General features: G+C 34.8%; 2 protein-coding genes across 3 annotated transcripts in view; one reads left to right on the forward strand and one right to left on the reverse strand.

The window, feature by feature from the left end:
* LOC126745731 (hydrocephalus-inducing protein homolog) overlaps positions 1 to 10,450 on the reverse strand; it is a 44,113-nt gene extending 33,663 nt beyond the window's left edge. Inside the window, exons 1-19 of one of the 2 annotated variants that reach the window (XM_050453711.1) lie at positions 10,245 to 10,446; positions 9,998 to 10,195; positions 9,733 to 9,937; positions 8,700 to 8,995; positions 8,289 to 8,645; positions 8,001 to 8,238; positions 7,633 to 7,837; positions 7,501 to 7,568; positions 7,289 to 7,446; positions 6,997 to 7,236; positions 5,585 to 5,712; positions 5,339 to 5,522; positions 4,780 to 5,141; positions 4,420 to 4,685; positions 2,827 to 3,053; positions 2,577 to 2,774; positions 1,986 to 2,334; positions 1,674 to 1,858; positions 1,392 to 1,610 (exon numbers count right to left, since the gene is read on the reverse strand). In XM_050453711.1, coding sequence (XP_050309668.1) covers positions 1,392 to 1,610; positions 1,674 to 1,858; positions 1,986 to 2,334; positions 2,577 to 2,774; positions 2,827 to 3,053; positions 4,420 to 4,685; positions 4,780 to 5,141; positions 5,339 to 5,522; positions 5,585 to 5,712; positions 6,997 to 7,236; positions 7,289 to 7,446; positions 7,501 to 7,568; positions 7,633 to 7,837; positions 8,001 to 8,238; positions 8,289 to 8,645; positions 8,700 to 8,995; positions 9,733 to 9,937; positions 9,998 to 10,195; positions 10,245 to 10,412 — 4,251 coding nt within the window. In that variant the 5' untranslated portion in view covers positions 10,413 to 10,446. Of the gene's footprint in view, positions 1 to 1,391; positions 1,611 to 1,673; positions 1,859 to 1,985; positions 2,335 to 2,576; positions 2,775 to 2,826; positions 3,054 to 4,419; positions 4,686 to 4,779; positions 5,142 to 5,338; positions 5,523 to 5,584; positions 5,713 to 6,996; positions 7,237 to 7,288; positions 7,447 to 7,500; positions 7,569 to 7,632; positions 7,838 to 8,000; positions 8,239 to 8,288; positions 8,646 to 8,699; positions 8,996 to 9,732; positions 9,938 to 9,997; positions 10,196 to 10,244 lie in introns of both variants that reach the window. The other variant, XM_050453712.1, reaches the window with a different exon arrangement.
* Positions 10,451 to 12,746: 2,296 nt separating this feature from the next.
* Positions 12,747 to 19,683, forward strand: LOC126745901 (polyglutamine-binding protein 1). Its single transcript, XM_050453943.1, has 4 exons — positions 12,747 to 12,953; positions 13,048 to 13,273; positions 18,980 to 19,282; positions 19,336 to 19,683. The coding sequence occupies exons 1-4, from the start codon at positions 12,899 to 12,901 to the stop codon at positions 19,592 to 19,594; spliced, it is 843 nt and encodes a 280-aa protein (XP_050309900.1). The 5' UTR covers positions 12,747 to 12,898; the 3' UTR covers positions 19,595 to 19,683.
* The last annotated feature ends 2,987 nt before the right edge of the window (positions 19,684 to 22,670 follow it).

Below are 22,670 nucleotides of genomic sequence, written 5' to 3' on the forward strand. Positions count from 1 at the left end.
TTACTGAAGGGTGAGATGCGGTAGAAAGTGAAAAAATTGACTTTTTATTGACTTTTGAGTACATAAACCGATCTGAGTCCCAAGGATCTTGCACGATCACTATTAAATTACCTATCACGTTTAAAGACATCATAAATACGTAAGAAAAATACAATTTCATAATGATTCACGGTGTAACTGAAGGATGAGATGCGGTAGAAAGTAAAAAATTGACTTTTTATCCACTTTTGAGTACATAAACTGATCTGAGTCCCAAGGATCTCTGCACGATCACTATTAAATTACCTATCACGTTTAAAGACATCATAAATACGTAAGAAAAATACAATTTCATAATGATCCACGGTGTAACTGAAGGATGAGGTGCAGTAGAAAGTAAAAAAATAACTTTTTATCCACTTTTGAGTACATAAACTGATCTGAGTCCCAAGGATCTTGCACGATCACTATTAAATTACCTATCACGTTTAAAGGGATCATAAATATGTAAGAAAAGTACAATTTCATAATGATCCACGGTGTTACTGAAGGGTGAGATGCGGTAGAAAGGAAAATTTTGACTTTTTATCCACTTTTATGTATATAAACCGATCTGAGCCTCAAGGATCTTTTACGATCACAATTAAATTATCTCTTACGTCTGTAAACATCATAAATACATAAGAAAAGTATAGTTTCATAATGATCCACGGTGTTACTGAAGGGTGAGATGCGGTAGAAAGTGAAAAAATTGACTTTTTATCCACTTTTGAGTACATAAACTGATCTGAGTCCCAAGGATCTTGCACGATCACTATTAAATTACCTGTCACGTTTTAAGAGATCATAAATACATAAGAAAAGTATAATTTCATAATGATCCAGAGTTTTACTGAATGGTGAGATGGAGTAAAAAGTGAAAAAATGACTTTTTATCTACTTTTAAGTACATAAACCGATCTGAGTCTCAAGGATCTTTGACAATCGCTATGAAATAACCTGTCACGTTTTGAAATATTATAAGTAAGTTAAAAAAACTATAGGTTACTTCCTGTTACTTCCAGGCAGTTAAAGAATTTCAGGAATGAGAAGAATAACTTAATAAAAAAGATACATTCGCTCTTCTGTCTGACTCATCTATATTCAGCTAGTGACGTATTTTTTGAATGGACTCTGACCTAGTTTAAATGCTTTATAGTCTCTACTATCTCGGGAACCATATAGTCACTATTCATTAAAAAAGAAGACTTTATTTCAAATTTGTGTGTCAAAACAGACTTGTACCACTAGCATGTTGACAGTCCTCTTGTTTTTGCACGTAATAGGCTTATTCGGTAATGCGAAATTAAAGAGAAAACTGCTCGTTCAATCGTAAATTATGAAACATGTGTTTTTCTTAAAGTAATGCTTACCTCTAATGTAAACGATTTATTAAAGTATCCAGGAAGTCCGGCAAAATAGTCAACTTTAAAAGTGATACTCTCCCCCGGAGAGATTTTTCCAATTTTCGGGGAAACATCTAACATTTCCTCTTGCATGGTAGCAAATTCTTCCATTACCACGGAAAACTTTATGCCACATAAGCCGTTGTTCGATAAAGTTAACTGGCCTGTACAAACCTCGCAAAATATCTAAACAAACGTTTAAAAAATAATAAATAAACTGATCAAAAATTTCCTTAAACATTCTGTTACTTGATTGCCATAATTCACACAGCTCCGATCTAATCTATAAGACAGTTTAGAAGATTTTCCTGAGACTAATAAACGCTCTTCCTCTCCACCTTCTACCCTGCATATAGCTGTAGCGCTTACTTGTGTGTTTGGAGGAGGACTAAATCCAATAGTCACAATAGTATATTCATAAGGGTTTAATATACCTAGAAAAAATAAAATTTGCAAAATCCGGACTACTGTTCAGATCAAGTGACCTTAATTTATCTTTTTAAGCACGATTTTAGATGGCGCCACAAGTAATAGCGCGAGAATTAGCTAGACATATCTCACCTTCACTAGGTTCCATGGAGAACCACTTGGTAATATTATTATCAGGTTTTATTTGCAACCGAGATGGAGTCATCTGCGTGTTACTCCTTCGCCTATAGGGTGTTAAAATGTTGCCCAATATTTTCCTCATTTCATTCTTATATTTCGTAGAACCATAATAAATCATTTTGGCGAGTTCGTTTCCTTCTGAACCGATCTCGTCTCGACTTACTAGAGACGGTACTTGCAATTGATTCTCGCTTCGTTCAGTTTCGTCGCAGTTATCGTCGACTTTCTTTTGGTCTATGTAATGCATGAATTCGGTAGTGGCAGTATTGTGGATCACTTTAAGAGTTTTTGGAGTTATTTCCTATAATAAAAAAAAGACAGTCTCAAAGAAGATAATTAAATTGTATGTAATACATAGAATTAGGCTAGTAAGAAGGCCATCGTGTGACCAAAAATACCGTTAAGTGTTAGGTACCAGAGCATCCCATATTATGCTTTTAATTAAAAAAGATATTTAACATTTATGCGGTGTTTGAAGAGAGTAATGTTCAGATTGGAGAATAGAAATGATAATGACTGATGTGTGGAAAAACCTTAACTTACCTGGACCTGTGGAAGATCCATTATCTCAATACTCTGTTCTAACCAGAAACAGTGAAAATGGGCAGGCATCGAACTGATGTTTTGTAGTACCAAATGTTTCTGTTCGGTAGATCCGATTGGCACGCATTTGAACAGAATCTTCGACGGTACCCACTTTAATGTTGGAAACATCACTGCTCCTTGTAGATTTACGATATCCTAAAAACAAATAAGGATTTTATAAAAGTACCTATAATTATAAGGAACTTACTGTTTTTGGATGGCTCTCGTACTCAAAAATTAATTTGGCTTGTTTAACGTATTTCCTTTTGGAGCCCACCGAAGGGGTGAATCTAACTGCCATACTTGATACATTATCAAGATCTTTGATTGACTTTTTAGTATTTTCTTGAACTATAGCAAAATGGTTGTCTTCATCGTCAGTAGAAATTCTCATGTTCATTGGTATGCCTGTCGTGTTGTGTAAAGTAAGGATTTCTACAACAGATAAAGTAGTTTTAAGCATTTCATTTTAGTGGTTAGTGAATTAAATAAAGATTAATTTTACATGAATCTAATAGATCTGGTGGGGAGCAAAAGATCCAAATTCTACTAAAATAACCTTATCGCAAACAAACCTTGTGTTTTCAAATTAAATTTTTTGGGCTTTTGATGGTGTTAATCACGAGCTTGATCAAAAAGCATATGGTTTCAATGAGTAATCATTAAAATTAAGATACATATTAATTAGGGTGTTCCTGAGATAGTATATGCTATTATTTTCTATGTATCCTTGAAGCTTCCAGCCCTCTGACAATATTTAGCTTTACTAAAGTTCTGATAGAAACCATAGGCAAATTTAATTTCTCACTTTTTATTAATTATTGTTCCCGGTAAAGTAGGTAAATTTAAATTACCCGGCCCTGTACGGGCATATCCCCCTACAGGTTATATTAAGTAAGACAAGTTGTGACGCAATTTTAGGTCATTAATTAATTAAGACCTTTGCTACTGCAGTACTTTGCTATCCTCCGTTTACTACGCATCTTTCTGTATTCATGTGGATATCGTGTTTTATTTATTTTGGCTTTTTTCGTTAATTTGACTTGGTTTATGGGACTTGATTTCTGAACCTAATCTGGATTTTGGCTCTCGATAACTGTGTGATTGTTTAGTTAGTAAAAGTTTAAGTCCAAGGCTTCTTCCTTGAAGGACATTAAAATCACCAGCAGACGACGGATTAGCACTGAATATATCGAAATGGGAGGAACAGCACTACTAAAAATACTGTGCAAACTATACAATGCTTGACTGAGAAATATCACAACGCCTGTACAATGGAATAAGGCCATCGTAATATAGCTGCTTAAGAAAGGTGATATTGCCCAATAACAATAAGTTTTTGATGCTCATTTTCGTGGATTACGAAAAAGCTTTTGATACAGTATACCATCGTAGTATGCTCCAAGCTCTTGAGGGTTGTAAATCGACCATCATTACAAAAAACTTATCGAGCATATTTACAAGACAGCGATTGCTACCATTAGACTCCATGAAGATACTGCTGACTTCAAAATGGAGCGAGGTTTGCGGCAAGGTGACTTTTTGCTAAGATTGAAAACTTTGGCATTAACTTCAGTGTGAAGATAGCACACTGCAGCAATTGCATTACAGTTCCTTTAAGGCACCAAGCCGGCTGTTCTCCAATGGCCCGCATGGTTCACCTGATTTTTCGCTCATCGAACACGTTTGGAACAAAGTGAGTAGAAAGGTAGGAATGCTTCCAAACCTATTGGCTTACCTCAGAATTGCGTAGGATAGGATAAAATTAAAAAGATCTGCGTTAGGGAAACAAATATCTTACCTTCAGTGATGCCTTCAGCTACATTACCCTTTACATCGATCCTGAACTGTAGCTCGTAAGTCGAGAACGTAACTGTGGGATCGACAAATTGCGCTTTCAAGAAGAATCGCATTATAAGCACGACCTGCACCGACTTGCCTATTTGTGCATAGCAAAAGTACTCCTCGTTCAACTTCGTACTTTTTTTCGACTGGCATTTTATTTCGATTTTCGCTTTTTCGTTTGGGTTCAGCTCCAGAATATACGGTTTTATAGTGAATGGAGACCTTAAAAATAAAGATAAATGACTGGTCAATTTTTTCTTAAGTTAAATCTAGAACAAGAGTGTTCCACTAATTCTATAGTATTTTGTTTGTATACCTCAACTGAGTGACCGCTGTGTCTTTCATACTTCTGATATTTTCCTTTTGGGTAAATAACAGCTTATGGAAAGCAACCCCTTTATTATGTACAGTTATCTCCTTGGTAATAGTTTTAAATGTTAAAACGGTTCCAAAATTAAACTCTGGTACTAAAGGCGGATCGCAATGTATAGAGGTACCATCTCCTTCGCCGCTAACCTTAATATTACACACGTCACCGTGATAAATATTTACCATGATCGTGTCTTTATATAAGCCGGGAGCATTGAAGCATGCTGTTATTGTTAGCTCCATTTGCTCTTCTGGATTTAATTGCAGTTCATCTTCGACGTCTTTTATTCGAAACATGGTATTGTTTTTCTGAAAAGGATTGGTTATCATTAAGGCTCCACTTTTTGGGCTCTATGGTACTTTTTGGGTTAATTTCTTTTGAATCTTGTGGACAAAAGACTGATATATGCTTATAACTAAATGGGAATTGTAGTTCAAGGCCAAAAAGATTCAACTAAATATTGACATATTTTGAAGGTATTGCGTTGTTTGATTCTCTTACTTACACAATAAACACGACATTTTGCTATTATAGGTGAATCATTAACCAACGTCAGTGTTTGCTCTGCTTCTGTAAGAACCTGTATTTTTCCAAAGCAAACTTGATCAGGCAGGTAAGAGACTACTGGGCCCTGGCCATTACACTTGATTGTACATAGTGTTTGAACTCCGCTGCCAGTCATTAAAAAACTGCAAAATGGGTTACAATATTTACAAGAGCACCTTATTAAGTGTATAATTAATAAACTTACTTTAAGGGTAATATTTGTGGACCTAATTTCTTCACGATAATTTGTAAAGGTAACTCAATGCGGACGCCTGCCTCAAGGAATAATTTTCTTGTTTCAGGGATGCAAACTATAGGATTGTTTTCTGATTCCTAAAATAAACGTAAAAAACTCATTTATTAGACTATTTAAAAGCAACTTATATTTAAGTAACTCATGTATTTAAATTTCGTCTATGAATAGTTTTATCAAATGGTGCTCTAACAATGTACAGAATGCCCTCTTACATCTGCGCAGACGGATTTGTAGAGCAGGAGTATCCCAAAGTCCCTATTATCCCTTTTTCAAGTTGCTGTAATATGCCGACCGCACCGCATTGATAACCGCTTGCAATAACCAGGAAATTACGTAGGTTGACTCCAGATGCAGGTGGTTCTCTTTAAGCTCTGTTAAATGAAGAACCACTAATCTCCAATGATATGATCAAGCTCGTTATTCAACCGAAGGTTCACCTGGGAACTTCAAACCCAAAGTCCAATAACTCAAAACATATACAAATTTGTGATAAAATACTTCTGGAATCGTGCATATTAGATTGAGCACCGATCATGGTGGCATCTTCAGAGCATTGCATAAAACTCATAATCTGAAACATTCATGACTCTATACTCTAAAGAAGCTGGCGGGATAATCCGAAAACGTCAGTTGCTTGTACAATTTTTCAATCAAAACTAATACCCCCAAAGTTTTATAACTTTGTTAGAGCTTTGAACTGTATGAGTGCAAATTTGCAGTTTTGATCTAGAATTACTACTAGATCTCCTTAAATTGCATAAAGATCTTTTGACTCTTAAGTAAATCTCCCAAATTTAAGGTCAAGTTGCTAGACCAAGTTTATTCATTAACGGCAAAAGCAAAAATAACCTCAGGCTTGGCGAATATACGTGGGTCATCTCACTCACGCGCAAGTGACCAAAAACGCCGGCTCTCATTAGCTACAGTCATCGTCGATACCATGCCTTATGTTTTTATTGTTATCTTTGTCGCTCTCTCTAGACACCTTATGCGTTTAAACATCTTGGGGTATACCTACCCTAGTAATTGACTAACTGTAACTACTTGGTTGGTTGATGACACGTTGATTCTGATGTGTGTCGTTTACGTCTTAATTAATCAGCTCAAAGCTGCGCGTACTATTAGAGTAAATATGACATATGAACTTTGGTCTCAGCTTAAGGCTTCTTAGGTCTGGATTATCTTAGTAGAAAGATAGATATAGACTGAAGAGTGAGCCAAAATATCTCGTTTGTGGTACAACTTTTGACCAAGGAGTTAATAAAGTTGTCCTCGCCTTTAATTAACTGAAGCTTCAATGTTTTAAGGATTTTAAGGGATGGTTAAGTTTACAAATGTGAGATATTTGATAATGAAGTTACCTTCAATGGTACAAATTCAATAAATCCAGCCAAATGATTCTCGTTGCTCAACGTTATACTTCTATCGTATATGCAATCCAAAAAACAAAATTTTATTGTTATCACTTCGGGTACACAGGTAATTTTTGGGCAGGCGCATTTAGCACTCAACGAGATTATCTTGGAATATAATCGAGAGTTCCACATTATTACCAGTAAGTTGGTTGTCCATTCTGAATGAACGTCACAACAAAGGAAAATCTAAAATTGAACAAAATATTTTTTTTTGCCCATCTAAACTTATTAATTATACCTTTATTTTAATTCCCGATAAAGGTAACACTGTGCCTGATCTAGGTACAATATCGATGTACTGTTCGTCTACTGCAGTTAAATCTTCAAATTCTATATCATAACGTATACTAACTCTGGACTCGTTGATAAGATATAATTCTTTGCAACTACGGACCCCTAAAGAAATAGTCACAGATTTAGATAACGAGAATTTTGAGGAATCGCACTTACCAACAGCAATAGTATTAAAGTTTAAAGCATCAGGAATACATTTCAGTAGAGGACAGATGACATTTCCACTAAAATAAAATATAGCAACAAGTTCGATAGAAGAAAAAACTGGTTCAAAGTGAGTGAGCTTACCTAATGATACATTGTAGATGATCACCAGATTCATCAACGATAAAATCCAAGGTTTCTATAAAGTCTCCTTGGATATCTGAAGAGAAGACTACAATAAAAGCCTTTGATGAGTTAGGCCCAAGTACCAAACTGTGTGGTATGCAATTTAAATTTCCTCCCCAATCAGTTGGTTTAGGTTGGAAGGACACTGTTGCTGGAATCACACCTATAAAAACAATGATGGGAGATATAGCTCTAGATTAATAATTTTCACCCCAAGATTATTAATCTAGTGGTGTAGTAGCTCTAAATCTCTCACTTCTACGATTCTCGATTTTCACGTCCAATGCAGATTCCGAAATATGATTTAGGATATACGAATAATATACCTTTATTTATTACTACCAACTCATATTGATGCTTGTCAGTTAAATATATTTGTCCAGCCTTCAACGTTTTTATACTAAGAGTGACAGGGGGTCCTATGCCATACCCTTGCAACGAAACCCGGACTCTTCTCTCTACCCCTTCGATATCCAAATAGGCGCTCGAATAGTAAAATGTGTTTTGCTTCGGTCCGAAAATCACTGAAAATTCAAAACTCGTATGGGGCTGAATTTTGCCAACCTGAAATATACCTTTTACATATCGCATACGTACATATGTCGACATCTTACCTTAGGAATTATCTCAAAATAATCGGACTTATATAGAAAAGCAGACTTTTGTAACAACTCTTCTACTTGATCTTGAAATATTCGCTCATAAATATTCGCGTGTTGCTCCTCATCCACGATATCAAAATACTTCAGCTTTTCGCATCGTTTTACTTCATACTCTTTCATTTCCTCCATCAAATCGATTAATTTTAATGTTTCCTGCTTTTCGTCACGCTGCTGGCTAGATTTCCATGCAAAGTTTAGCGAATATTCACTGGAATTGTGAAGTGTCAGAATTTGTCTGACACCTAAACCAATGTAAACATCCTCAAAAGTCACTATGTGCGCGTTAAGGTCTGCTAGGACATTTTTCACCTGCAAATATACATATGGGAATCTTACAGTGAACAGCCTAATAAATCTTAATACCTCGCATTCAAGCTCTATGAGTATACAAAATTCACCGTCAAGGTAAGTTTTATCTTGTCCAGTTATGAAACCACATTTGTCAGAGTTTATGCTATAACGAATCTCTAAGATACCCTTGGGTGGTACTATAGCTTTTTCGATATTACACGAAAATGGTTCCGATACAATTTTCGAATAGTCTACCGGACACTCCCCGTTATTTTTGAGCACAATCGTTGACGAAGACTCCACTTTAACTAAGGTCGGTGGTAAGATTACTTTATCTGGCACATAGACGATCGGTCTTGGACCCAAACCTAAAATCAAAAGTGATACTAATTTTAAATCTGTACTAATCCTCTCGATGCCCAGTCTATATCGCTCTTCTGTGGGCAGATTAGATAGATGATCCAGAGTATCTCTATTTAGTCTACTTCTAAAAGCGTTCCGAGTGCATTCCACATGTATTCTGTTGGATTCAGATCCAACGATCATCTGACCAATTCTTCATTAATATCCGTATCTTGCCAGAACATCCCTTTGCACGTTTTTATGAAGTTATCACTGGGGATAATATGGGGATGCCAAAGGAATTATTAGAATTATTAAGCCCCAACCTCAATAACTACCTCACTAAAAGCATCAAACTAACGAATATTTCATTGTTGGAATCTGGTTCCAGGTCTAACGTTTCTATTTTTTCAGCACGGTTTTGGTGAGCAGAGAAGCAGCTGCTGCTCTGGGTTTTAAATCATTTTCAGTCTGTTTACTCAACAAATCTCTAATGAGTTCTCAAAGTTTGCACGTGCAGAAATTGGTCCTGTGCTAATGTTGTTGCTCCAGTGCGACCTTGACCAGGAACTCAGGAAAATCCTAGGGTATCTCTATCCCCTCTTAAGACCCTACTTACTGAAAATGTAGAATGCGTGCAATTCTTTCTTGATAATATCCATTGACAAAGTAACAGTTTGAGCTTTAACTTACTACAGTTGAGACTACATACAGAATTCTTATTCAAATTATTATTATACATAAGTGCTTAAAGATATATTACCATAAATTGGTATTTGGAAGCAGAACTCGCTTGAAATTAATTTAATCTGATGGACATAATCCCTATAAACATCAGTAGGCAAAAACGACACCTTCAAATGGACCGTCATCCCTGGTGCGATCCGGCTCATGTTACCGTTCATTTTTTCGATGGATAAAGCAAAAAATCTCGATGATTCAAAATAGATGTTTAAATTCTGAGTCACCTAAAAGAATTTGGATTTTGGCTGAGGCGTTCTTTTTAAAAACTGATTAGAGTTACTTACCGCAGTTCTATTTGTTACTGAAACGAGAGTTGAGTAAACCTGTCCAATCTGATAGTTCTGAAAGATGACTGCTTCGGGGCAAAGGCCGAATATATCAGTCGTCTTGCCAAGTCTGTACTTCCTCAAAGGCGATTTTAATGCCTGTAGGCGTTCCTCAGTTGTTAGAGAGAGGGCCTGATTAATTTGCGAAGGTTTCACCTACGATAATTATTCTGTAAAAATGTTTCTAATTTTTTTATAAATTTACCCCCTTCCTCACTGCTTCAAACTCTTCGTCTAGCAAAAACGGAAATAAACAGTCCATGTTAATAGCGGCCACCTCTGGGCACTTAAGATATTCGTTTTTGCCCATCGCACTATATTTATTCCACCGGACATATTGCTTATGATGCCTATGTCCATCTCCATCATCCATCGTTTATATGTAAGTATTTTTGTATAAATATAAACGTCAATATTCGCGTCAAAAAATATCTAATTTTTGACAAAAGAAAGCAGGTAAGAAAATATATAGGTAAGAGAGCTGAAAAAATCCTGTGCTGCTGAATACCCAAGGGTGATTTTGATTGATAGACTGAAATTAAGAACAAGCAAACAGCCCATAGTCTGCTGGGTATTAATTATAAAACAATCAAAATTCTAGAAATCATTGTCAAAGCATAGGTGTCGAAGGTTTATTGTTCTCTGCAGATTTGTCTAAATCAAATTCTTTATCACTAGTAGATGGTAGAACTTGTATATGGGTCATAGTACACTGATAGGACGATAGTTTGTCAGATTTGTTATGTCTCCCTTCTTGTGTAATAAAACAATAACTGCATTGTTCTAATGCGATGAAATTGTTCATTGGTGTGGATGATTATATTCCCATGATTTCGTTAATTACGACTTCATCGACGTCGGAGGATTTGTTATTTTTCATATCAGAAAGTGCCCTTTTTTTTCTTTGCATGTTGTTATTTCTGGCATTTTCTTGATCTTCTTTGATCTCTAGTTGCTCCTCATTGGTCTTGGCTTGTTTTTGCTGCCTGTGTTGTTGACGATTCGTCTCAGCATTTTCAAACTCTTTATCTCATTTGTGTTGGTTTCTCTTATATCTTCGGATCAGTAGGTGAATATTTTTATTTAATTCCTTTCGTGTTGTGTAATTAGAGTCGTATTTTTTGGTCAGCTGTCTTCTTTCTAAATTTTGTAGATGTCTGGCTAGTGTATATTCATATTTATCGTTGTTCTCTGGGAGAATCCATTTCTTCTTTTGCGATAATAGGATCATCTTGGTTCTTCCTATTTTTACATTCAATCGTATCTTTGCTCAGATTAATCTGTGAACGCTACCAATCCAAAATCTATTGAGCACTTTGAATATTTTTGGTTTGTTCGCTATATCTATCTCATTCTTGGTTTTGCGGAGTGGGCTTATCCATGACTTACGTTCGAGTTTTTTGTCAAAAAAAGAGTTCATCATGTATAGATTTTCCTGATGCAAGCAGTTAAGTAATCTTTGGTCTCGCTCATTCCTCTCCCCATATCCATGTTTACCCATTAGTACCTCTGCATGATCTTGTTTGAACCCCTATTTTCTAGCAATACCTAAAAAATTGATTAAAAGCCAAACTCAATAAAGGAAGGACAATATTCGAACTAAAACTAGAAATATAATAACCGTTAATATTAAATTTGTCGGAGAGGTATCCATCGACGGCTACTTGGATTGTTCGTTGTTCAAGAAAACTTTTGATTCAATTCAATAATGAGTTTTGTATGCCGATTGAGGAGAGCTTGGTTAGTAGTCCCTCATGCCAGACTCTGTCGAATGCCTTGGAAATGTCAAGAGCGACTAAGCGGGACTCGCCGTGCTTCTCTATGACCTCCGTCCATAAGTGTGTGACGTAGGCCAGAAGATCGCCGGTGGATCTAAGCTTTCGGAATCCGTATTGATGATCGCTGATTAGTCTAGATGATTCCAGATATCTTAACAGTTGTTGGACTGCTTTCTCCATAATCTTCGATATTACTGGAACTAGTGCAATCGGGCGGTAATTGGACGGCTCGTCTTCTTTCCCTTTTTGGGTACAGCTTGCACTCGAGCAGTTTTCCAGCTTGTTGGAAATTGGCCCTGCTTATACGATGCCGTGAACAGTCTACATAAGGGAGGAGTCAATTCGCCTGCACAACGTTTTAGTATTAGGGCTGGAATTCCATCGGGTCCAGAAGCTTTGTTGGTGTCTATGCTTTTAAGAATTTTATTTATAATTCGTTGGGGAAACGAAACTTCTCCCATCGATGAATTCACCCTTTGCAAATATGGCGGTGTTTTGCCTTGCGAGTGCAGGGTAGAATTGGACGCGAAGAGTTTATCCAGTAAGTTGGCTTTTTCCCTTGCTGTTACCGCGATAAAACCATCATCTGCTGTTAGGGCTGGCAAGGCCGACTTAGCAAATCCTTGACTAACGGATACTAATGCTAATATAGAAAGAATAATATGAGAGTTAGGTATGGCGGAAATCGAAATTTATGTAGCAATTGATAAAGAGTAGTATTTAATTAGAAACCAAGTTTCCAACATTCAAAAATCCTGTGGCTTCATGTAGCTAACGAATGCAAAATATGAATTTACGAGGTTCCTCTATTGTCTAATCATATGTGCAAAGGCCATAAGACCCCTGAAAAAAGAAGAGGTTCCTTCAATCTGTTTGTCCTAACCTAACCTCTACCCTCTACCGTAATTTGACGTTACAGGTTAGGTTGTACTCTATTATTGTTTTGAGTTATCAGGCTTCCTCTATGTTTGTTTATGAAGACAACGCCGTTTTATCTTTGTATCAAATAAATAGTGAAAAGTGAAATACATGTAGGAGCAGATTTTCAACCTCTACACATCTCTAACTTGATCGGTCTGAGATGCCTCTACCACCAGCTCTTGCGGCAAAACTAGCCAAAAGGGGCTTGATAACCTGTAAGTGTATTTCATATTTTCCTTATTACATTACCTAGAAGTAAAGCGTTAAAACGTTTATTGAAATTTGCCTTTTTACAATTCAATTTTATAGCTAAACAAAAGACTCAACCGACACCAGAGCCCCTGAAAAAGTTTGACCCCAAAGGAGCTACTTTGTGTCCGAACAAGAGTAACATATTTCACGAGTGTACGGTTTTTTGTGAAATTAACTGGAAGGGTATTCCTACTCCTGATGCTAAATATGTGGGCAATGTACAAAAGATGCTGGTCAAGTATCCTTTGCCAAACAACTGGACTGAGATTTTCGATAAAGGAGTGTAAGTAGATTTTATTTTCAACAAATTCTTATATTTGTTTTACTTCAATATCTGATGGCTTAACTGGCAGTCCTGGGATTTTCTTTAAGGGATTATGCCACATCAGAGTCAGTAAAATGATATCTAGATTCACAAGTTTGTTACAAGCAAATACCAGCCATTGAAAGAAATTTTATTAAAGTATTTTATTATTGATACATTGTAGTGTAAATTAATTTCCGTTGTCAGAGGGATTTGTTGAAATATTGATTTGTTTTTGAATCATCGACTTTTTTTAGAGAATACACTGCATTTATCCATGTTTTTGTTGATTTAAATTAGAATAAAACAAACCATTAAATATTTTCAAAAACCCTACAATAGGCTTTAAATAATTGTTTTATAAAAGTTTTAGTGTAAAAATTATGCAACTAAAAAAGAATTTTTGAAGTTTAAAGGTGGCATAACCCCTTAAGTGCACATTTTGTTAGTATAAGAGGAACTGTGGTAGGTAAGGTTTAACTTAACATCTTGTGATATACCTAGCTAAATGCATTATTAGATTTAAAATAATTAGAAAATTTTTTAAACTATCTGTGACAATGGTGAAATCTTGAGTTTCTTGATGCTATCAGGCAGTGGCTCATATCTATTTGAATTTGCTTCTTTAAATTACCTCTAAATATTAAATAAATCTTTAAATATTTTCAAATAAATTAAAGAAAATTGGAGAACAATCTCTCACTTGAGGTAACAATAATTGCTTCAGATAAAAAGAAAACAATTTTCACCTTCTGCTGATAACCCACAAGAAAACTAGTGATCCAACCAAGAGTAGACACATAAAAACCTAAAACTTTCAGTTATTCAGAAACTACAATGCTGAACTTGAATCACAATATAAGATTTATAGAAACAATTTAAATAAATTAATAAAAAAGACCTTAGAACATTGATGCCTTTCAATGTTCTAAGAAAAAGACAAAAAATAAATATTATCAATATCAAGTAGATATAAATAAAAATAACTTAAAGTGTATATATAACATAATTAAAGACGCGACAAATGAAAAAGATAATAAGGCCAGTAATATTCAGCTAGTAGGGGATAATAGGGAAATAATTCACTCGGATAAAGACATATCAAACTACTTTAACAAATACTTCATAAATGTAGGTATAGAAATGGAAAAAAAGATCCCTCCTTCAACAGAAACATATGCAGTAGATTTTAATAATCCTCACTCAATGTTTCTTAGCCCTGTAACAAAAAATGAACTTATTGAACATATATCTTCTCTATAAAATAATTGTGCATCTGGTCATGATGGGGTTTCAACAAGGGTCATTAAACAAACATGTACTGAAATTCCTTGTGTATATATTCCTTGTGTACATGTACTGATCCTCTTTTACATATAATGAATGTTTGTCTAGAAACCGGAAAAGTACCAAATTGCTTTAAAATATTGATTGTGACTCCTATATTATAATCCGGCAATGCCACTGCTGTAAAAAATTACAGGCCAGTGAGCTTAATCACAAATTTTTCTAAAATATTAGAAAAGTGTATTAAGAAAAGGTTGGTTGAGTTTCTGGCTGCTAACCATGTCCTTTCACCACAACAATATGGTTTTCTTGAGGGTTCTAGTACCAATGATGCAATGATGACTTTGACATCTGAAATTGTTAAAAATTTAAATCTGGGCAAAAAAAGTATTGCAGTATTTCTTGACTTGGCTAAAGCATTTGACACTGTTTCTCATGAAAGACTTCTTAATGTGCTTAATGGTTATGGAGTTAGAGGAACAGTGCTACAACTTTTAAAAAGCTATCTTACAGACAGATATCAGAGGGTTCGAATCAATAACACACTAAGTAGTGAATTGAGAATAGAAATGGGTGTGCCACAAGGCACTGTTCTGGGCCCCATTCTTTTCTTCGTTTACATTAATTCCATGTTAAAAATAAATATAGATGGAATATCAATTTCATATGCCGATGATACTGCATTAATTTTCAGTGGAAATACTGGGCCAGAGACTCAACAACAAGCAATTAATGGGTTCAGGGTAATTAAAAGCTGGCTCTGTGTGAATAAATTGTCATTAAATCTTACTAAGGCTAATTATTTAGCCTTTTCATTAACTGAAGCTAATAGACCTCCATTCTCGACTATATTAGTAGATAATGATAAAATTAATGAAGTTTCAAAAACCAAATATCTTGGGATAGTAATTGATAAGTACCTAAAATGGGGTCCTCATATTGATTATGTGACGAATAGGATCAGAAATCTGCTACATAAATTTTTTCTTCTCAGAGATATATTTAACAAAAACCTTTTACAAACAATTTATAAAAATCTGATAGAAGCTGTGATTCGTTATGGCATATTAGTTAACATAATCCAAAAATTGATTCTAAAAATAATGTATAAAAAGCCTAGGAAATACCCATCCCACTTACTTTTCACTGAAGAAATTCAAAATTTAAGATGTATTTATATTCACACAGTTTCCATGTATATCCACAAAAATCAAAATAAATTAACATATATCAATCATATGCATAACACACGTGGTAGAGCAGATCAATTAATTGAAATACCTTTAAGTCGGAACAACATCAATATCAAATTTATTACTTGGCTTGGGCCAAAAATTTACAACATTTTACCAAAGCAAATTAAAGACATAACACATATAACCTTATTTAAGGGAAAAGTAAAATCATACATCTATCAGTATTATGAAGAAAAATTTAAAAGTATGCTAAATTAAATTAAGATGTAATGAATGTATAATGTAAATTCATATTATGTGAACTAATTTAAAATTTATATATATATATATTTTTTTTAAATCTTGTTAACTATAATAAATTGTTTATTTTGTTTTTAGCACACACAGGTGTTTGTACACCTAGGTGCTACTAAGAAATTTATTTTTTTACCATAGCATTTATATTATAAAACAAATTATGTATTAATTAAATGATAATAAACGTGGAAGGATTACAGGGTGTACTGTATCCTCCCCCTGCTCCTCCTCAAACAATCTACTCAAAAAAACCCCTTGATCAACTCTATTGAAGGCATTTGAAGAATCTGTATCAATTGAGTCAACTCGTTTAAAATCCTCCAAGGCATTGATTAACCTATTTTGATATAATAAAAAAATTGAGACTGTTCATGTGACATGATTATGCTGAAACTTTATCTGTGATATATTTTTTTAATGTACCACAAATATCAGTCTTCCACTAAATGATTGTGACAATTGGTAGTTTTTTCAATTTGGGCCCGTCTTAGAATTCGAATTTCTCGCGCTTAATTGAATTCAAATTTGGCGCTAAATTTGATCACACCTTCTTTCAAATCTTGCCAATACGTATGGTGTATTAATGTCAAAATTAGTTCGAATTATTGTACCTTCTGTAGAGGGCCAAAATTTCTTAGTGTTAACAAGGCAACCTGTTTTTCTTTATATTTGTGTTCTGTGGAATTGGTAACTGCGTAAAACCAGTATAATATTAATATGATTAATTAAGGTGACATATTGGAAGATTTATATAGGCCAAACCTAGAACAGAGAAGATATGTTTTTAATGGATGGTTTATTTACACTATTTACAATAACATTCTACTCCACTACTTATGATCAAAACTCTAGCCTTGGTAGAGCACTTCACTTTGTTAGTTCAGTCTGATATTGATATATTTTAATATATTCAGCGGTTAACCCTTCGGCTTTAAGAAATTAGTGCTGAGCTAAATGTTATATCCTCCTGGGACCCGGACATGTTTTTGTTAAATTAGGGTTGTCAGGCTTTTAAATATAATAAAAATTACATAAACATTGTTTACTAATAACTTTTTTTATTTTTTTTCTTACTTTCACAGATACATGACGTCCATTAAAATGGACATTGGGTCTTAACCTAAACAAAAATTCCTAATATATAATTTTTTTTTTCAATAACATTTCAGTCTAAACCTATGAAAACGCAGAAAATAAATGTAAACTTAAATTTATTTGCTATGGAACTCCATGAAACAGTTTCTGTTGCCAGTAATGCACAAACATGTGTTGCATGTATTACAAAAAAACTTGGTTTTTTTGGCACAAGAGTCAATTTTACATCTAACCGAATTTTTTAAGTCTGTGGCAATTTCTGAAAAGTGTTATTTCCGTTTTCTTTCGGTGCCTAATGACCATGCCGGTGAATCGACAAAGATATTTCCCTCAGGATTTCTTCTAGTACCTACACCTCGGATTCACTTTGTGGGTTGGGTGTATTTGTCAAAAGTTGAGTGGCAATTATGATTTTAAAATCTAAATATTGTTGTATTTTGCCTGGGGGGATTTTAAATATTTTTTTATCTCTTCGATAAAAAATCCATGAGTTAGCCATTGCTAGATCAAAGAAATGGAAAATGACCCTTACAGTCCATTTTTTTGATCTGGCTCGAATTCTATAATAGCTAATCATTCGGTCTATCAAGTCTATTCCTCCCATACAATCGTTGTATTTAGCAACAACGTAAGGTCTTTTAACCTAAATGTATTTAGAGTCTTTGTTAGACCACCTTTTACACTCATCGCTAGGTTGAATTCCTAGAGCAGTAGATGCCAAAAGTACAGATTTCAGATCATACCATTGTACAACTACTATTTCGCCATCTTGTCTTACAATTTGTTCCGAGCTGCCTCTACCCATCTTGGCCATCATTTTTTCCGAAGTTAAATTTGCTGCCGCTGGTACACGAGATTTCATAATGGTTCCAGTACAATATTTCTCTTGTTGACGAAGTATTGTCGTGAAATATCTATCGAAATAATGTCCTTCCAAGGCGAACAACAACAGAAGGTCCAAAGTGGTTTTACAGAATCATCTGAAAAAGTATCTTTTCCTTGATATAATTCAAAGTCTACGATAAGACCATCAGAGGCAGCAACAACAAAATTTTTCAAGCCCTCTGGATTTGGCTTTCCTCTAACGAACTGCTTCATTTTACAAGTCCCTGTAAATGGGATCATCTATTCATCTACAGCAATGTCAGAGTCATCATTTCCAATGATTTTTAGTATTTGCTCCAATTTTTCGTCATCTTCCCCTGGCCGAAGCACTCTTTGATTGCCAAAAATTCCTAAAATAAATTTTATGAGTTAAAATTTAAAATGTGCATGAGATAGACCCAATGTCTATCTCATGCACACTATGTTTAATTTTTTTATTATTGTAATCTTATTTAAATTTGTCTATTAAACATTTGCAAATAAAAACTTTCACAAAAATCATTACAAAACGTTTAAAAATAGGCTACATACCATCATAACGAGAACCACGTGCAGCCGCCATCACAACAGAAAACAAACAACAGCTTTCCAGCACATGTGCACAATTAAAGTTGACCGAATCGGACTAGGCGGCAGCACCGAAGTGTCCAATTTAGTGGATGCGAGGTCTAAGCTGCTTAAATAATAAACTAACGAAACTGGAAACATAAAACTGGCATATCCATTTAAATGGACGCTAGGTCCCAGGAGGATATACAGTAAAATTACAAGTATACCTACTTCAAATGTTAAATGTAATACATATATACATTTGGTGAACTAATCCTTGTATGTCATGCTACTAAAGTATTAAATTGAAATGAAATAATCAATGAATTGAACTTAAATAAAACAATAATTGCAGAATTTAAATTATCTTTTTTAGAGGAAGGTACTATTACTGGAATATCGAAAACGACTTAGTTTCGTGGCTGCCTCCAAAACATCCCAAGGCAGTTATAACCAAGAGTGCAGCAAGACTGAGAGAAAAGAAACTTCAAGATTTGAAAGAGAAAAAACCGAAAGAACGCGATGATCTCGGAAGAAGAGATAGATCAGAGAGGGACACTGATAGGAATAGAGATGAGAGGGACAGGAACTCTGACGATGAAGACAGAGGTTACAAAGGGAAATATTCGGACAGAGATAGACGGGATAGAGATCGGGACAGGGATCGAGATAGAGATAGGTAAGGAGGCTATAATGGTTTGTCGCAAAAATTGTATGGTTTGTTTTTTGCAGAGAAGATAGAAGAAGCCGTAGGGAAAAGGATGATCGCTACAGGAGAGACAAAAGGAAAAGAGATGACCAGTTGGACCCGATGGATCCTGCCGCATATTCGGATATACCACAAGGTACTTGGAGTGACGGGTTGGAAACCAATAAACAGAGAGCAGACAATACCGCATCGGGTGTCCTATTTCAACAAAGACCCTATCCTGCTCCTGGTGCCGTTTTAGCTGCTAACAGAGAGAAGGAGGAAAAAGATAAGAGAAAATGATGGTTGTGACCTATTTAATGCTTGCGGTTTAAAATATGTGTTTAAGTGATAAAAGTACAGCAATTACTAATAAAAGATGATTAAACTTATCTCTAGTGTTTTACTATAATCGTTTTATATATACACATCAAAATGGTCTAAGGAACACTTAGAAAAACAGTTTTTTTCGCCTTATAAATTTTTATATATTTATATTTTCCTACGGAATAGATACTACCTTTAATATTAAGATATCAACGAAGTAAAATAAATGTTTGGGTACAAAAAATCATGCCAGAACAGCGTTTTTTGCTACTTGCAGATTTTGTTGCAGATTATAATTTTTAAACTTTAACGCAATATCGCATTTTCTGTGGTTCCAACCGAACAATTGTGATTTAGTTTTTATTCAATAAAAATGGAAAGACGACATTTAACTCGAGAGGAAATGCTAAGAGCAGTCGGAATGCTTGAGGCAGGAACAAGTCAAAGAGTGACAAAGAGACGTTGCAAGAGCTTTGGATACAGCTCCCAGTGTAATTAACCATTTGTGGACAAGATATAGAGAGGCAAATGATGTTAGAGAACGGCATCAAGGCCCGTCGCGAGTTACCACACCTGCCCAAGACCGTTTTATAACTTTGCAAGGTCAAAGAAATCCCACGGTAACAGCCTCTGTTTTGGTTCAGCAGCTCTCACGAGTGCATAACGTCGAGGTTTCAGGTCAAACTATTAGAAACCGTTTGCATGAGGACTTCATGCCAGAAGACCCCTAAGGGTTCCTCGGTTAACTTTAGGAAATCGAGGTGCAAGATTTCATTTTTTTATTTTTTTTATTTTTTATTTATTTATATACACGGGATCAACCCCATTTTAAGAAAAATATATAGTTCTGAAAAAGAAATAAAAGCTATACTACCTAACCACTAATTACTAATTAACAATAATTATCAGACTTAATCTTAATACCAAGGATAATTAAACCGTTTTACAAGTAGTAACAATATTCTCTCAAAATCAGAACAATTAACAATGCAAAATTAGCTAAGAAAAAACAAAATATATTATTATCAATGACAATGATCAAATGTATTTCAAATCATTAACCATGGAGCAAAATTAATTCAAAAAACAAAATCCTACAGACTCTTAATAAGACTCCTAAAATGCAATAAGGAAATTCCCAAAACTTAAATTCCAGTAGAGTTTACCAGCCTCAAGGTCCTTTCGACAGGCGAGTGCATAGCATAGTTGGTACGATGATAAGGCAAAGAAAACAATCGATTTGCCCTCAGATTACGGTAAGAAATATTAAATGAAATCCTATTAAGTAGTTCGGGACAAATCACAAGGCCATTCAAAAGTTTATAAATAAACACCAAATCATTCTCAGTGCGTCTCTTAAGTAAACTCCGCATATTCAGCAAGTTCATTGCTTCATCATAACAATGGTCATTAAGAACTGGAATGTGAAGTTTATAAAGGCAGAATCGTAGAAATTTATTCTGAACCCTCTCCAGTGCCATACAATTATTCATGTACAGAGGAGACCAAATTATTGATCCATACTCCAACAAAGAGACAACAAGTGATATGTACAACCTTTTGCAAGTTTCAACCGACAGATCCTTACAATTGCGCAGGACAAAACCAAGGACCTTAGATGCTTTAGTTATAATAGTATTTACATGGGTATTAAAATTCAATTGTTCATCAAAAAAGATGATTTTTCATCAAATTTTATCCTGATTCTGGTAGAATTCGTGTCTGGAGAGAGGAAGGAAATGAAAGTCGTTTGCGTCATGCCCGGGAAGTAGTAAGGCAACGTGGTAGATCCCTAATGTTTTGGGGTGGCATTAGACTTGACGGAAAAACGAACCTCATTTTTGTGGAAAATACAATGACTGCAATAAGTTATAGGGATAATATACTACTGCCTGTAATTGTTCCATATTTACGCTAAATGGGCCCAAATTCGTTGTTGCAACAAGATAATGCCCCACCACATCGAGCACGGCTTGTATACGAATCGCTATTGAGGAAAATCAAATCAATCTTCTACCCTGGCCCTCTACCTCACCGGACCTTAATCCAATTGAGCATATTTGGGATTGGTTAAAAAGGCAACTTCTTCAACGATTTGATTTTTTTCAAAGCGCTCTGGAGCTTCGTCTTGCTGTAAGACATGTTTGGGAGGAGTTGCTCCAAGAATTAATTAATAATTTAATTTTAAGTATGCCTAGGCGATGCTAAAGTGTTATTAATAATGGAGGTGGACCATCTGGCTACTAGTTTAATTTGTATTTGGTAAATTTTTATTTTTATAATTTTTTTTAATAAACGGTAATAAATGGAATTTTGTTCTTTATTTTTATTTGGGCCCTAAATTATGAGTAAATTATAATCTACAAAAAAAAGTTAATAATTATATTGTTATTTTATTCGAATAATGTAAAAAAATTGCAATAATTAACTTTTTTCCAATCTTCTCAAAAATATTACAATGTGTATTAATATGTGTTCCCACTTCCCTAGACCATTTTGATATGTGTATATTAGTTTTTGGCCGGAAAAGCACTTGCATTCGGAAATTTTAAATTAATACGGATGTTGACAAGGTATTAAAAACGGAATAATTTCCGATAGAGTGGTAGTAAAATGTTAGTGAGTTCGAGAAGGTGTCCCAAAGCTGCAAAGATTTTCTCTCACAAATTGATGCTTTCGATATTAAAATTAAAGCAGCTATGGCAGATGGCCAAGAAAGTGAGGCAATTAAAGCAGAACAAGAGCTGCACCAGAGGAAAGCTGAAGCTGCTAGACAAGGCATGAGAAACGATGCTGAAGCTGCAAAATCGGACAATGACCTTACCGTAATTTTATTTGACTTAATGAAAACATTGGCAACGCCGATCATTTCAACAGGAGTTGCGTACTACAAAAGGCAACTTTGGACGTTTTGTTTTTGGGATTCATGATCTTCAAACTCGCGTAGTACACATGTATATGTGGGACGAGAGTGTTGCATCCCGGAGTCCTCAGGAAATTGGTTCCTGTATTGCACACTACATTAAGAACTTTGTTACCACAAGAAAGCTAA

Source organism: Anthonomus grandis, chromosome 16 (genome assembly GCF_022605725.1).
Source record: "Anthonomus grandis grandis chromosome 16, icAntGran1.3, whole genome shotgun sequence".
Classification (NCBI taxonomy): domain Eukaryota; kingdom Metazoa; phylum Arthropoda; class Insecta; order Coleoptera; family Curculionidae; genus Anthonomus; species Anthonomus grandis.

What these genes read in the sequence shown, in the direction of transcription:
- LOC126745901 (XM_050453943.1), top strand. Translation starts at nt 12,899, where the DNA reads ATGCCTCTACCACCAGCTCTTGCGGCAAAACTAGCCAAAAGGGGCTTG. An exon ending in CAAAAGGGGCTTGATAACCT is followed by an intron (nt 12,954 to 13,047) that starts GTAAGTGTATTT and finishes TCAATTTTATAG; the next exon opens with CTAAACAAAAGACTCAACCG. An exon ending in GAGATTTTCGATAAAGGAGT is followed by an intron (nt 13,274 to 18,979) that starts GTAAGTAGATTT and finishes TATCTTTTTTAG; the next exon opens with AGGAAGGTACTATTACTGGA.